The sequence below is a fragment of the Ciconia boyciana genome, chromosome 1 (genome assembly GCF_034638445.1).
Source record: "Ciconia boyciana chromosome 1, ASM3463844v1, whole genome shotgun sequence".
NCBI classification, from domain to species: domain Eukaryota; kingdom Metazoa; phylum Chordata; class Aves; order Ciconiiformes; family Ciconiidae; genus Ciconia; species Ciconia boyciana.
The window spans coordinates 200799326-200814605 of NC_132934.1; the positions used below are offsets into that span (position 1 = coordinate 200799326).

The following is a 15280-nucleotide window of genomic DNA, read 5'->3' on the forward strand; positions in this document are numbered from 1 at the left end:
TGCCTTATGACAAGAATGGTTACAAACAAATTAGCTTCTAACAAAATAGAAGAAATGGAAAGGAAAACAATCAAACTTACTGAAGCCTCTTGTGCAACTACAATCCTCTAGGCACAGAACTTTTGCTTCAAAACAAGAAGCTGCTATTTTAAGATTGTATTTTAACAAGCCTGCGTGTTTTCATTTAATGCTTTGTCCTGTTGCCATGGTGACACAGAAGCAGGTATATGAAAGGTGATACAACCATGCTGAAAACTCAGTTCAGTGATACAGGTGATTTTGATCACAACTGTCAAATTTGGAGGTAAGTTTCCAATGCTTATTACAAAAATATCAAAAAGAAAAAAAAAACAACAAAAACCCATAAACTAGCTTTATTGACAACATTAAAGCCTATGTTTTCTGAAACAATAATTTAATTGGTGTTTAGGCACACTGAAACCAAATGGTAACATAGAAACTACTATTTGGTTTTGGTGAAGTGTAAGGAAAAATGGGACTATGATATGAAATGTCAAACTTTCAATAATTCCTTAGTTTCTGGCAAAAACTGATCAACAGTAACTAAATAAATTCACCTTTTACAAAAAAAAAAGAAACCACCTGAAAGACAAATAGCTGTTTTATTGAAGCCATAGCATATATTTAAAGAAACAATAGTTGTTTTTAAATGATCAAATGTATGGTCCAAATAAATTCTAGTAAAAAGGAGTTTCCCAACAAAGACATGATTCAGCAAAGAATCTGTAATTGGATAAATGCAAAATTTTCAAGTACTTACTAAACCACAATATTCAACATACCAGTGCATCCTGGTCCATTAGATAAGCTCCATCACTCTGACTGATAGCTTTCCGATATTCCCTATGTGCTTGTTTCTTTTCTTTAACCTATGAAAGATTGCTCCAAAATAAGTCATTTCATCTCTATAGACAAAAAACTTAACCAATATTCTCTTAAATGTCATGACTACCTTGAAATCCAGTCAAGTGGTAACAACAAAGGACATGAGAGAAACCAAAATTACTGTTGCACATCTTAATCACTAATTAAGTGCTTTCAGATCTTAAGACTGAAGGAGCTACATCAAAGGCAAAGTACAATAACATTTTACCTCTGCAATGACGTGTTTTCCATTGATAAAAGCTTCAAATCCACAAACAGCAGCTTTATCATCCAAAGGAAAGACATATTTAGCTTCAGTTGGTTTACTGTTTTGATTGATGTAGGTCTGAAACATTACTACCTGAAATGAATATTTTTTGCATAACTGAAATGTTAAAATGTGATTAAAACATCAATACTTTAAGTGTAACAGCATAACTTTGCACCACAAAACGTCAATAGGCATGTCACAACTGGAACTTCTATTTGTACCTTAGAAATGAAGGTATAACATTCATCAGTGCTTGACAAATAGATATCTCCAGAAACATGCAAGGAGCTGTAGAACTTTTAATCTCTAAATCATTAATTGAATCTCTTCCAGAAGAAGAGTAAACCATGACCTTCTAAACATTATCTGATATACTGGCAGAGCTGGAGCTGTCAAGCTATTGCCTACAAAAGAAGTCACCATTGCAATATGTCTTTAATAGTTTCAAGCCAGTAAGGACTACACAAGAAGGAAGAGTAAACGTCCACAAAATATTGGTCTGTTTTTACAATATACTAAAAGGGTTGTTTGGAAAAGCCTATGTTACTTCTGTATGTAGAGTATACATCTTCTAATGACAGAATTTCTGTTTCTGAGGTGGCAGATTGCATCTGACTTTCTTCTCACATCTGGTCTTCTGTTTACTTACTGTGTGTCATAACAAAACTCTAGCAATTCCTCATTCCCCTTTGCTGCCATTCTTATTGTCCTTTACCATCTGATCATTTCTGGTTTATGTTCTGTACCTCAGCCTATACACTGTTTTCTGCTTTGATGGACTAGGTCATAGAACAGATGCCACTGGATAGTAATTCATGCCACAGGAAACCAGACAAAAACCAAACCAAACCCAAACACCTCTCCTCCCACCCCCAACAATCCCTCATGAGAAGGACAGGAATCAGGCTGTTCAAAGAAATCAGACTGATCAGACAACAGTTGTGAATGTCAGAATAGTTTAAGCACAGACTCATTTGCAGACACTTCTTTCAAACCCTTTTCTCTCCTGTTTTCCCCTGCTTTCTTTTTTAAGCTTTAGTAACAAAATATAAGAAACTTTATTTACTTTTATGAAGCTACTTTGACACTGGAAACCCTTGAATACAGATTCTTGTGGAGAGACACACATGTGACAGAATTCAGCAAAGCCATAGCTTTAGCATGATCAAGACTGCTTCAGGCTGGATGCAGTTGAAGGGGGAGGAGATTGTGGAATTATGCCCCAGGACTGGAAAAGACCTGTGACTTGACAGAATGTGTTCTTAGGGCATATGTACTAAAAAAAAGGTGGGTCCTTATTTTAGCCTGCTTAGCTAAATTTTATTAGCTAATTTTCAGGGTAGAATAGCAAGTTCTTTTGTATTGATTGGTATTTTACTTGTGATAGCTAATTTAGGTTGTCTAACGAAAGTCAAAACCAAAACACAAACACATTTCCATAAACCTTTAATCATCCTAGGTATTTCTTACTGGTTTATAATTCAGCTGCAAACAGATCACCAAGAAGGTCTTTTAAAGGGAACAGAATGCGTACACTACTGCAGAAAGTTTCTCTACAACGGTGACTTGATTATGCATAGGCAGAAAACAGACTTAAAAATAAAGTCAAGCCTTTCACTCTCCAAAGAGCTTTTGGCATTTGTTTGACTACATATCTCTAAGAATAAAAACTGTTTCCACTCAGTTTTAGGACTTTCCTTCATTTAGAGACTGAATTCCCCCTTTTTTTGCAATTAACTAAACACTAAATAGCATTTTGACTAAAACACTATTTAACAAACAGATTAATTTTTCAGGGCTGAGTTATGGAAAAGGACAATAAATAGCATACTCTACCTGCGCTACAAAGTCTATTATCCTCGCCTTGATATAAACACCTTCCAGAGGGACAGGATTTCCCAATCTGTCCTGAAGACCAGTTTTTACAGGATTCGAACTATTTGTATTTGGTAATGCATAACCTAAACAAAGAGTTTACAAAAGATTAAAAAGATATTTTTTGAAATATACATTCGGGAAAGATGATTGAAACTAATCCTATATCAACAGCCCATGTTTATTTATGCAATTCACAACACAAAAGTAACACTTGGTTTCTCTTATAAATCCTTGTGTAGTATAGCTGAGCTGTATTGCTGTCTAAGGGATCATGAGTTCATTATAGTTCTTTAAGGTCTTACAAGGTCTTTGTTTAGAACCTTGCATTTGAATTATTTAAAGACCATCTGATGATTTATGCAAAAGTGCTTCTTGTGCTTCTCTTGAAACACACTGTGACACAAGGACTTGCAACTGCTGTTGGTAATTATGCCTATAGGAAATCTATTAAGCATGCTACACAGATGCCACATGGTAATCACTAATTTGGTAACATCCACAAATAAGATACAAATTATGTTATCTTCATACAAGTATGCTAAAAAGGGTTCTGATAAGTATTTAGGAAACTCTGGAAGCAAGCCAATATACAAACAGAAAACATTTCTTACTGTCATGCTGTAAATGACATTGTAACTCTGGTTCATTGTTATCTTGCTCCAGTTCCACCCCAATTGCAGGCTGAAATGGTTTTATTTGATCTTCAGGAAGGCAAAACTTAACAACATATCTAATTTTAACCTCACAGGTTTTATACACAACAAATTCATCATCCTGGTAGAAACAAAGAAAGGTATTTTACAATAAAAACAAAGCTGTAGATAATATTGAAAACAATGCAAATTGATTAAGAGGTAAACCTAAATGACACATAATTTTTGAAAAATAATAAGAATGACAGCTTTTATTTTCACTCCCCTAATCTCTCTGTATCACTACCACTTGCATCTCTTATCTTCTTTATATTCTCCACACTCCTTGTATTTCCTCTTCTCCATAAAGCACAATCATTCCTCAAAATAACCAAAACCAAAAAAAGTAAAAAACTGGTGGATATCTAGAGAGCAACTGTATCTGTTAGTGTGCCACTACAGCCATCATCCCTGCCTTAGAGTACCAACTTGTAAGGACACGGATTTTTATTAGCTGGATTCATTTACAAAACAATTAACCTTCCATAGCAGCAATTTCTTATTCCGTATGAAGTAGAATATTGCTTCCAAAGAACAATTTATATATCACAGACCAGATATTTATATGATGATTCAGTTATAATAAAATATAATATTTACACCTTTCTTTTAAGTATTGTTTTTTTGCAAGAATTCTCTACAAATAGCAATTTAGAGGCTTAGAAGTTTTATATGCACTTTACAGGCTGCAAGACAGACAAAAGTGATTTTACACATTACTGTCTAGTGATTTAGTCTCTGAACTGAAATGCAGGTTACATTCATTCTGTTATCTATCAGTGGTGTAATAAATCCAAAATTTGGTGCCTTTTCAAGTGCCCAATACTGCAGGATCAGTACCTCAAAGTCTGAAGAGATGTCTGCTGTTTTACGGACTCCATGCACACTGTCATAACCTGATGGTGCATTATTTAACAAATAATGTTGTTCATACAAATCTAAGCAGGATCCAAGTGCCACGTCACAAACTGCCAGGAGCTGGGCTCCATCCGTTTCACTGGGTGAAGAATACTTAATACTGGTGCTATATAAAGAAAGTTCATACACATTTTATTAAAATTTATATTAATGTAAACATCATAGGAGTTTAAGGATACACAAGTACTTCTGAACAGATGGACAGGCATAAACTTTATAATTAAACTACCTTAAAAGTATTAAGCATTATATCTACTTAATTTGAAAAGTAAAAAGAACACACAAAGGATAGAGATATTGTCATTATTCGGACCTAACAGAATCACTGAAGTAAATGCCACTGCCCAGATTCCCAATGTCAGTTCTTTCCAGGCCATGATCTTCAACAACCACTTTTGGCATTAGGAGTCCTCTAGAGAAAAAGAAGGTCACACAATGAATGAAGTACAAAATACTTTTGCGTATACCATGTGGGCTAATACACATTGTGCAATTACGAACCACAGAGGATTAAATAAATACACTTTACAGAAACCACCCATAGACACTCAAGGAAGATAAAGTCTATTCATAAAAAAAATTAAATCCCAAAAAATTAAATCTCCATATTAATCACCAAGACACCGCTTACACAAGCAATAAAGACTGTTAAGCTTTTCTTCATTTAGCAGGAAAACAACACATTTTCCAGATTCATTGCCAAACATTCAGAATAATTTTTTGGTTATTAGATAAGTAGTTCTACATTTGTAGCAACTGGGCTGTATTCAATTTCAAAAAACTGTATGAAATTTTTGTATCTAACAAAAGGAAAGTATGAGTTTTAATGGTAGAATGCTGGGGAATGGATACTTTGAAAATTTTCCAATCTTCCAAACTTTTCCAAACCTATTAAGTGTAGAGATACCATCCTTAGACTGTTTATGAAACATCTGATTTAATACCAATCGATGCCCACAGAAAACATTTTTTATATAAAGAATGTAAAAAGACACAATATTTAAGTAAGTTCAACAGTTTTGTAACTTACAATTAAAATCTGCAGCATGAGGAAAACAGAATGCTAATATGACTTCTGAGGTATTTTAATTCTGATAGTGTTATGTATCAGACATGTTTTTAAAAATATCCTTAAATTTTCAGTGGCTGGTATTCACTGCATACATGCTATGATGAGGATTTAAATATGTCAGGCTACTAGAGGTTATATTATTTTAGCATTATTACTATGCCTGAGTGAATCCATGGTATTGAGTCATGTAACTAGATATTCTGTTATTCCAGGAAATTATGATAATCTAAAAATATGCCAAATAAAGTAGTCGTGGAGAAATAATGTATAGAAGTGGAATAAGGACATTGTCAATGCAATTCTTGCTCAAAACAGAATTAATTTTCCACACAGCCATTACTCTCCTACTCTCTCCATTTTGTCATCTTTCATCTGGATTTAAACCAAACTCCTCACCATCATATCCAAATAGCTGCATCTAAAGTCTAATCTACCTGGCGAGTAATTAAATTTATCATTACAAACGATTGATTTTCCTTCCAGAGGTCTGTAGAAGTATATGGCTGTTCATATAAATGTTAACAGTAAAAATTAGGTTAAGCATAATGCAAAAGAGCTTCATTAAAAAAAAAAAAAAGTCAAAATACATTTAAGAATATAGTTAAGCCCGATTCAATATCACAAAAAAGGGAATGTAAATTTTTACCTGGAAAGAATTCCCATGAAGTTGCGCACAGATGATGCATGGAATAAGGACTGAATGTTTCCAAGACTGCTCAGAAATTCTGCTGTTTCAGTTATTCTGCCAACCCTATACACTCGTAAAATTCTCACTGGACAGTCACTGCAAGAAATTTGAAATTAGCTTTGAGATCTCATGACTTAGAAAGTACATTTAAGATCAATACACTGCCAAAAGATAGTCTTATTCTAAATCTCAAAGTAAGGTTCAACTTTGACTTTTTTTTTTGTTGTTGTTGTTAGCAATTTGAGTGGCAATTATTAAAGAAAAAAAGAGCATAAGAGAACAATCACCAGAGACATTAAAAACTTAATGGCTAAGTTCAAGACCTAGTTAGTCTTTTAGGGAGAAACTGAAAATGTGTTTTCATGCCTAAAGTCATATGAAATTATCTTATTTGACATTTTGCGATCTAAATTCAATGTGACATGCAAAACCCCATATAACTCTATGCAGCTCAGAGTCTGTAAGTATATACATTATTGCCAGCAAATTTATCTTGTACTAAAAATTATTTTACTGAGAATACTGAGAGACCTCACTGTCTTGGCTGAACTACAAATATCTTAGCATCCCAGTCCAGGCTATCTGGAGGCAGTAACTCCCAATTAAGAAAGACTTCCCAATTAAGAAATACACTTGAGAGGAGGAAAACTTGGGTTGCAACCCCACCTCCAGCAAGATTGATGCATTTTACATACAGTAGTTACAGGACAGAGCTGTCGCCAAGATTCTTGTCCTTCCCTTCTTGTGATTAAACAAAACAAAAAATTCAGATTCTCTCTTTACCTTCTTACCTTTATCCTTGCCAGCTGAATGCTCTACTTAGCTACTGTGTAAAGGTCTGAGTGGAGAATAGTGTGCCTACCACCGTCCCTCTGCTTAAGCAGTCTGTGTACACATGCTCGGAACATACTTCCTCAGATGACAGACTCTGGACTAAGGACTGAGTTGCTTCACGGTGTAAAGACAGTGATACCCTCTGAAATACCCAGAACATAATTTTAGGATTCTAGGATTCCCAACTGTCAATCAGTGAGGAACCTCCAGATTTACAAAGTAACTGAGAAGAGGACTTAAGGATCACAATTTTAGATTTAGATACTGAAAGTAGGTAGTACCTGGAAAGTAAAAGCATAAAGCCCTGTTTACAAATCAGACCTTTATGCTTTCAAGATTCAATGGTTCAAGATTCCTAAAATAATATTGGTAAATAGGACCTAGCCTCTTTTGTAATTTTGAACACTTTACTCAAACTGTGTGGTTTCTTTTGTTGAGGATTAGAGACATATTATGTCCTAATTTATGAAGCTGCTATGTGAAGTTTTTTATATGAAGGGGGGGTTTTTTGTTTGTTTTGTTTGTTTCTGGGTTTTTTTTCCTTTCCTTTTTGTTTTTAAGAACCTTACTTGAACCCTAATCTTTCAGCATGCTTCTACTGCAGTTGAAGATTTTTAAAATTGTTTTTAGATTAAAAACTAAGATTGCAAATGCAGAGACTGAAAGGGAATAAATATGCTCCAATTCTTGCAATGTCATTATGCTTATCTATTGTATAAGAGTAGAGTCAAAGTTTTGTGGGAAAACCCTGTCATGATAATTAGTTAGTTTATGAATTAGTATATAGGCCCCAACATAAATAACTGCTATCTACAAAGAGCAGTCCCGGGGGTTCAAGTAACAGCAAATTTCCCAAAACTTTACTCAATTGTTTCTCTCACAAAGAACCGTACAGTGGAACTGAGTCACATAAACCATTGTTCTATTAATTTTAAATGACTTAAAAATTTAGGCAAAATGTCAAGTGAAAGTCAACTACTAAACTTTGCTGAAGACAAACAGAAGTTTGCGTGTTCCTTCCACACTTGAGCAATATACATTAGGTATAACCACTCAGTAACTAGTTGTTGCTAGGTAGGTTTAGAACTTAGCTGCTTAACAGCATATTTACTGTTTTTTTTAACTCAGTAAAAACAAACTTGGAGTGACTATATATGTATAATCGAAGCCCACTTCATTCTTCTCTGTATTAATGGTCTAACCATTGATTATTCCATTTCTAGAACCATCTTCTCTTTAATTTCTCCATATTTACCCATTTTTTAATTTTGTTAACCAAAGAGACAGGGTGCCCAGTTAGAGGCCAACGTCAAGAACATTAAATAGAATTATAGGCAAATCTGCAGAATAACTTCCTAGAAATACATCTTTTTCACACAATTGAAAGTTAACTAGAAAGGGATGGCAAGTTCTGTACATAATCAAAAGGTGACCAGGTATTTCCTCCCATTCCCATCAAGTTTATTCACACAGAAAAAAAATATTTGTTTTACTCAGCAGAACCCAAAATTTTACTTTTATGTTTACTTTCCAGTTATTTTATAAAATGCCTGGAAATAAATACTGAGAATCTGAGTAAACAAGTCTAGACCCCATATATTTTATTTTAATAGCTCGTATAAATAGACAGCTCTTCACAATTAAAAAAAGAAAAACAGAACACTCCCCCCCCTCCCCCCCAAATTGACAATATTATCATTTTCAGGTTTTTTTAAATTTACCTCCATTTTGTTCTAGTATAGCTTATGGTAAATATGCCAGCTCTGCAATCCCATTAGTGCAATCAACACTGCACTGTAACAGAACCTAATAATTCAGTCCTCTTTAGAGGTATTTTGTGCACTATACCTTGAATTTTACTGGAATCATTGTGTAACCATTAAACACTCACCTGTAATTGTTTTTTAACACTTGTTGTTCAACATTGAGAAATTCATAACTAGTTGAGTCAACAGCTTCCACTTTGCACCTCAGAGCCCGGTATTTGGCCAAAGATGATGGTTTGGGCATGACATATTTGTTTCATGTATATTAAGCATGTCTCTGATTAGCTAGAAAATACAGACAGAAATTTATGAATACTTGTTACATTTGAATTAAGGAAACATGCAAACCAGACTGAATTATATAAAGTTACAGCGTAGTAACAATGAAATGGAATACTCAAAAGAACATTTCCACTTGTTAGATACAGTTTGGAACAAGAGCAAACAGCTGTAGAATCCCATGAAAACAATTCAGAAGAACAAGGTATATGAAAAATAGTGTTAAACTGCTTCTGTACAACTCCAAATCAAGCTTTGGATGGAGCCTGCTCATAACAGCTCCACAAACCAGTATTTGTGCTTGGTTACCATTTTGATCTGGCTTATGAGGCAATTCTTACTTGTTAGAAACTGTCATTTTGTCCCTGAGGTCACTATCCAGCTAGGGCAGTAGCACAAGGTACCCATGTAATTTTCTCAGATCAGGAGAAAGAAGGACATCTAACTTTGAAAAGATTGTAATGTTACACTTCACTAAGCCATGGGAAAGCTTTTTGAGACATAGCAATTTTTTTATATCAGAAACATCAAAAGGTTTTAATTATCAAAAGATTTCCAAGGTTAAAGGCACTATTAACATTTCTTCTTTTAGAACAGTAAGGAGCCTCCTTCCCTATACCTCTCCCCCTTTATATTTTGTAACTTACAGAAGACTGACTTCTGGATATCCTTTGCCAAAAGAAAGAGGTATCTCTGGCAGAATCTATGGAATTTACATTATAATCACAATACAAGGAGGAAATTTGAATTTGCTCTATAGTTACAAGAGTGATGTAGCTGTCAGAGCTCTGACTGCCTCTTGCCTCTCCAGAGGGCCTGGCTGCTTGGGCTCAGGGCCAGCTTTGACAGTGCAGCTGTGGAGCCTTGAAAGAGAGCTGTGAGAAGACTCAGGAGATTCCTGCCCCTCCTTTGTGCAAGAGATGCCTTTGAGCTTAGGCTCTTGCCCTTGGTCTCTTGGCTGAGCTATGCTGCTAATATGGCTGCATGCAACTTCCCACCTCCCTGGTTCTGACCCAGATCCTGTGGACTCAAGTTCCCAGTTTGACCTTGGACCTGCCAGATAAGCTATAATGAGGAGGCAATCTGGACTGGCCCTGGCTGCTATCACCAGCAGTCACTGTCACCTGCTCTGCTCTTCTTATTTGGGTACCGTGGGACTAGAGCCACTGCCAGTGGCGTAACTGCCCTGGCTTTGCTCACTTTCACCCCCAGCCCCACCACCTGCCCTTACAGAACAGCCAGCCCTTGGTGCTGGGCGCAAGGGCTGCATCTTCATGCACGCTCAGCACACCTCGTCAGCAATCCCCCCAGCAGGCTGAGAATTTCCCAGCTAGTTTCTGCAAAGATGAGACAATGGACTGACTTGCAGCAGAGTAACGGAACTCCCAATTGACTGAACTCCTAGACAGCTTAAAACTGAAGGAACTGACTAAGTAACACAGGAGCCGAGAGGGAGCTATGAGGGAGAACCTTGGAGATTGCCCTAGGCAGGCCAGCTGTGCTTAGACAAACTGAAAGATGTTATCTGTTTAAATGTGCTGACTAACTTCTTGCACTAACAATCCAGGCAGTCCAGGGAACTCCCCCAAACAGTTTGTGCTGTAGAAGTAGGAACAGACCAAGCTGTACATAGATTTAGAAACTGATTATGTATGTGCTGGAGTAGTTGCTGGGGTCAGCTGGATGATAACAACAGTTCCGTGATTCTCATTTGATTCAGCTGAAGATGCCATCACAATAATGATTGCAATGGAAACTCCTGTCACCATCTGGACAGCAACTGGTCTTCCTGTTCAAAAACACTGAATTCCCTCCATAAGCATTAGTCTATTCATAAGATTCCAATAAATTATTTTTTTAAACTGACAGCCTGTGACTAGCTGTGTAATTTATCTGTCAATTTATCTAGTGAGCATGTTCAAAACTGGTGTAGCACAGTGCAGATAAGGGCTTAGTAGCAATCTGGAAAAGTTACCTGACACAGGTCCTGTTTTCTAGATAACAGCTTTTGGAAACTTTATAGTCTACTTCAGTTTTGTGATGTATTACTTGATAGAATTCCATCATCATCTCCTGTAGTGCCACCTCGCCAGCTCCCTCATCCAGTGCATTCTTTACTTGGAGTAAAATACCTTCTGCTTTGCTCACCTTTAAAAGAAGAGATTATTAAACTGAAAGCTATCGCAAAATTGCAGAAAGAGCACAAAGCAATAACTACTGAAAATGGATCATTTAATTCCACACTGAAATAAAACTTTAACTCTTGTTAGTGCAATATGCACAAAATATTTTCTTGCAGCTAGGATACAGAAACAGTATTTAAAAGCTGGATATTATTCTGCCCTTATACTGGGCTACTTGCAAAGTGCCTCAAGCAGAGCTAAGAGACAGTAAAATAATCTCCCTGAAATAAAATGAAATATGAATCAGATTGAAAGATAATGTTCTTTAACATCTTGTCGATTTGTATTGTCAGCTTTAATGCACTGATGAAATAACAGAAAGTAGAGAATAAATTTCTTACTAAATGTCTAAGTGCACTAGTTCATCCTAAAATACATAAAGCAGAGTAGAAGTCCTATTTATAAAGTGCAACCTACAGATGAAATGAAAGTAATGATTAATTTTAGACAGTTTGTCCAGACAGACAGGATATAGATTTGCTTGTATCTGTATAGTCCTTCTCAATTGGAAATTTTTCACAGAATACTCTATATTATTTTGTCTTCTCAAGGCAGGAGAAAAAGGCAAAATGCTTTTTAACTTACATGAACCACAGGCAACAGCTAGTAAAACGTTGACATTAGAGGCTGCATAGCAATGTCTTACTGCAGTTCAATATTGATCCAAGACTGGTCTCTGTCTCACAAATGCCTTTGGGAAAGAAATGGAGGGTTAATCTAACTGAACAGCAACCCACTTATTAATTATTGTGTTTCAAAAATCCAGAGATGATTTTTTTTTCTTTCAATACAAATGCTGTTTCTCTTTCTCTTGCGAATTAGTTATAGTGGGAAGAGTTAGTGAAAACAGTTTTATCATATTCTTACAGATTGATGCACTGAGATACAGAATCTTTTAGGTCTATGGTTCAGCTCTTGCAAAAGATACCAATGATTGAACATTATTTATCAAATATTTATCAAATTTCACCTACCTGAAATATGTTAGGAATCTTAATATCCAAACAATTGCACCTCATAAAATGCATTTACCACAAACAGCATTCCCTATGTCTTTGCTGATTTATGCAATGCAATCACTACTGTCTCTGAGTACATGTATACAATATTACTAATGTACTACTTACTCACCAGAACCTACATAAATGTGTATTATTTCCACTCAAAAAGTGAAAGGAATATTCTTCTACAATACATCAATTAAAGAGCATCAAAAGTGAGTTTCATGTAATAAGATTAGAGCAAAGTCATTACAGAATTGGGGACTTTCTACTGGCAAAGCTCTTCCAATTTAAAACCAACATAATCTTCAGGTAATTTTGCCTTCAGTGATAACAGAGATGAACAAAACTCTCATCTTAAACAGTCATTTTTTTGGCTATTTGTTAAGTTATATGAACTTAAATTACGTGAATAAACATCCTCTTAAATGTCTAGGGAGCAAAGCAAAAGAATCGAGGTATGTGGGAAAGTGGTATTAAATGAGCCATAAACTTAACAAAGGGGTGGATAGGCAGTTACTCTTAATAACAGCTGTAATATCCAAAGGCCTTCAAGAGTAGCTGTGTGTTAATTACATGTGTCATCTGATAATGCAGACAGGGACTACAATTAAAACTATTTTTCCATTACGAGAGAATGGCTGACTGAAGTATGGTTGAAACATACTGGTAGGAGACAGTAATCTGCTATTATGCACTGCCTTCTATGACTATCTTCTTATGTGACTTCACTCATCTCATGGAAGGGATCCTCCCATAAGGATTGTGTAAATTGCTGTAAAATGGAAAAGACAGCCATCTGCCCTAGGGAGTACAGCATCTTTTTAGTGTCATGATTCTAAAGTAAAATTTGAGATAAAAATTTCTGAAGCATGGATTTGTTGAAGTGCAGGAGGATCAAAAGTGTAATTACCAATCCCAATCTGAAACACAACAGACATGTTTGCTGGGAAAAAATTACTTCTAACAACATTTACGTATTCATCCTCACAGAGTAAAAACAATTAACTTACATCATTTACGCTTATGATGTTTACCGATTCAAATAGTAAACTATCCAGGTGGCCAATAGCTTCTGCCCAGATCAATTCCACAAAATCACTAATTTCCTGACGTATAGCACTTGAATGGATGGCTTCTTCTAGAACTAACTGTAGAAAATAAACACAACTCAGTGAAAAGACAAAGATGCAAGTCATGCAAAGATGCAGTGAAGTTCTTACACAGATAATTAAACTCTCCTATTCCCATAAACAATACAGTGCGCAATGCGCATTCAAGCTTAGTATAATTTCTTCAGCCCCATCGAACTGAAGGGAAGGTTTGCTTTTACAAATTCTTTCAAGTGGAGAGCATGGCAGGCCAGATGACCACGACCTCTCTTGAAAAATGAGACATAAAGTCTTGGAGAAGACAGAAGTTGACTTGCTTGATATCTTTATCAGTATATTGTACTATCAGGTACATGGACAAAATAGTCTGCACACCCCAGCCATTTCCTTTTTCGCAAATCTGGTAAAAGAACAGATGGTTCAAAATGGCCAGTGTTTTATAACATCTCTAACAGGTGACACTAGATCTCTAGTTCAGAAAGCTCGGTGGGAAAGACATTATTCCTGTGAAAATAAAAAATTGGAGCAGCAAAGCTATAGGAGAACAGAGAGGCCATGAAAATCAGTGCAATTCATACATAAAAGAGAGTTGTGAAAACAGATTTTTTCATGTTCTTCTGAGGAACATTGTTAAAGCATTTCCTTGAACTTTTTCTTACTGTTCTACAGCTCCAGAAGCTGCCATTAAACTTGATGCCATTGAACAATTCTCACACAAGTTTGGACATTCTACATTACTTGTTTGTATGGCATCAACCACACAGCTTCTGAGATCACTAGAGGACATATGGGGGCCTTCCAACATTGCTGGATATAATCTATATGCCAGTTGTGCCCTGTAATAGAAGCTAACCATGGTGGAAGAGAGAAGTAGATAAAGTACAGTGAGAACATAAATGGGAAAAAAATTTCTGTCACACTATAACGATTTTAAATAGCAGTAGAACATTGCCTGAAGAGTAGGGAGCAGAATCCAACTGCTATTGCCATTGGGGGGAGTCCTGTTACTAATTCCATCGTGATCTAAATCAAGCCTGTGACATCTGCATAGTGTGCAGAATAATCCAACAAAGTCGCACAACAACTCTGTTTGCTATGTTAGCACATCACTTTAGGTATCACATTAGTTGATAATGCATCTACTGAGAAAAAAACCCACTATAACGAATATGGATACATTTGCTTTTAATGTGTTTAAGTACTGGGAACATTCACCCAATATTAAAAAAAAAAAATTCCAAAACATTTACATATAAAGAGTTTCCCTTAACCTATGGCTGTATCACTGTAATCCAGACAATGTTTACCACATTCAGAAAATTGGAAACTAAAACAAATCATTAAGGACAGAAAAGTGTAAACATGCAAGTTGCATACGCCTTTTGCAATTTTGTAGAAGCTAAAGATTCTGCTTCTGGTGGAAAAGTTTCTCGGAGCAGGAAATCCTGGCTCTTCAAGTCTGCAATAAAAGTCTCGTACTTTTATTTCTTCAGCAGTATTAGTTACGAATTATTATTCTGTAAATTGAAAGAGTAAAGTTAGTTGAAGAAACTATACAGAGATGTAATAAATTTCACCAGACACTGCTCTAACAGCTGACAATCCACACTTAACTTCTGGGTTGTGATTTAACAGGCTTCCAGCAAGGCAGTGCTTTCACAAGGATTCATGGGACATGAAGAACAAGCACAGGGCTCCATA

General features: G+C 35.8%; 1 protein-coding gene across 1 annotated transcript in view; it reads right to left on the bottom strand.

The window, feature by feature from the left end:
* The window catches only part of PARP4 (poly(ADP-ribose) polymerase family member 4), a 51962-nt gene that overhangs the window by 24420 nt on the left and 12262 nt on the right, over window positions 1–15280 (bottom strand). Inside the window, 14 exon segments of the mRNA XM_072857812.1 lie at window positions 171–337; window positions 806–890; window positions 1115–1246; window positions 2993–3117; window positions 3646–3808; window positions 4567–4750; window positions 4958–5056; window positions 6363–6500; window positions 9130–9241; window positions 9244–9289; window positions 11259–11290; window positions 11293–11431; window positions 13481–13618; window positions 14959–15066. Of these exon segments, the coding sequence (XP_072713913.1) occupies window positions 171–337; window positions 806–890; window positions 1115–1246; window positions 2993–3117; window positions 3646–3808; window positions 4567–4750; window positions 4958–5056; window positions 6363–6500; window positions 9130–9241; window positions 9244–9289; window positions 11259–11290; window positions 11293–11431; window positions 13481–13618; window positions 14959–15066 (1668 nt within the window).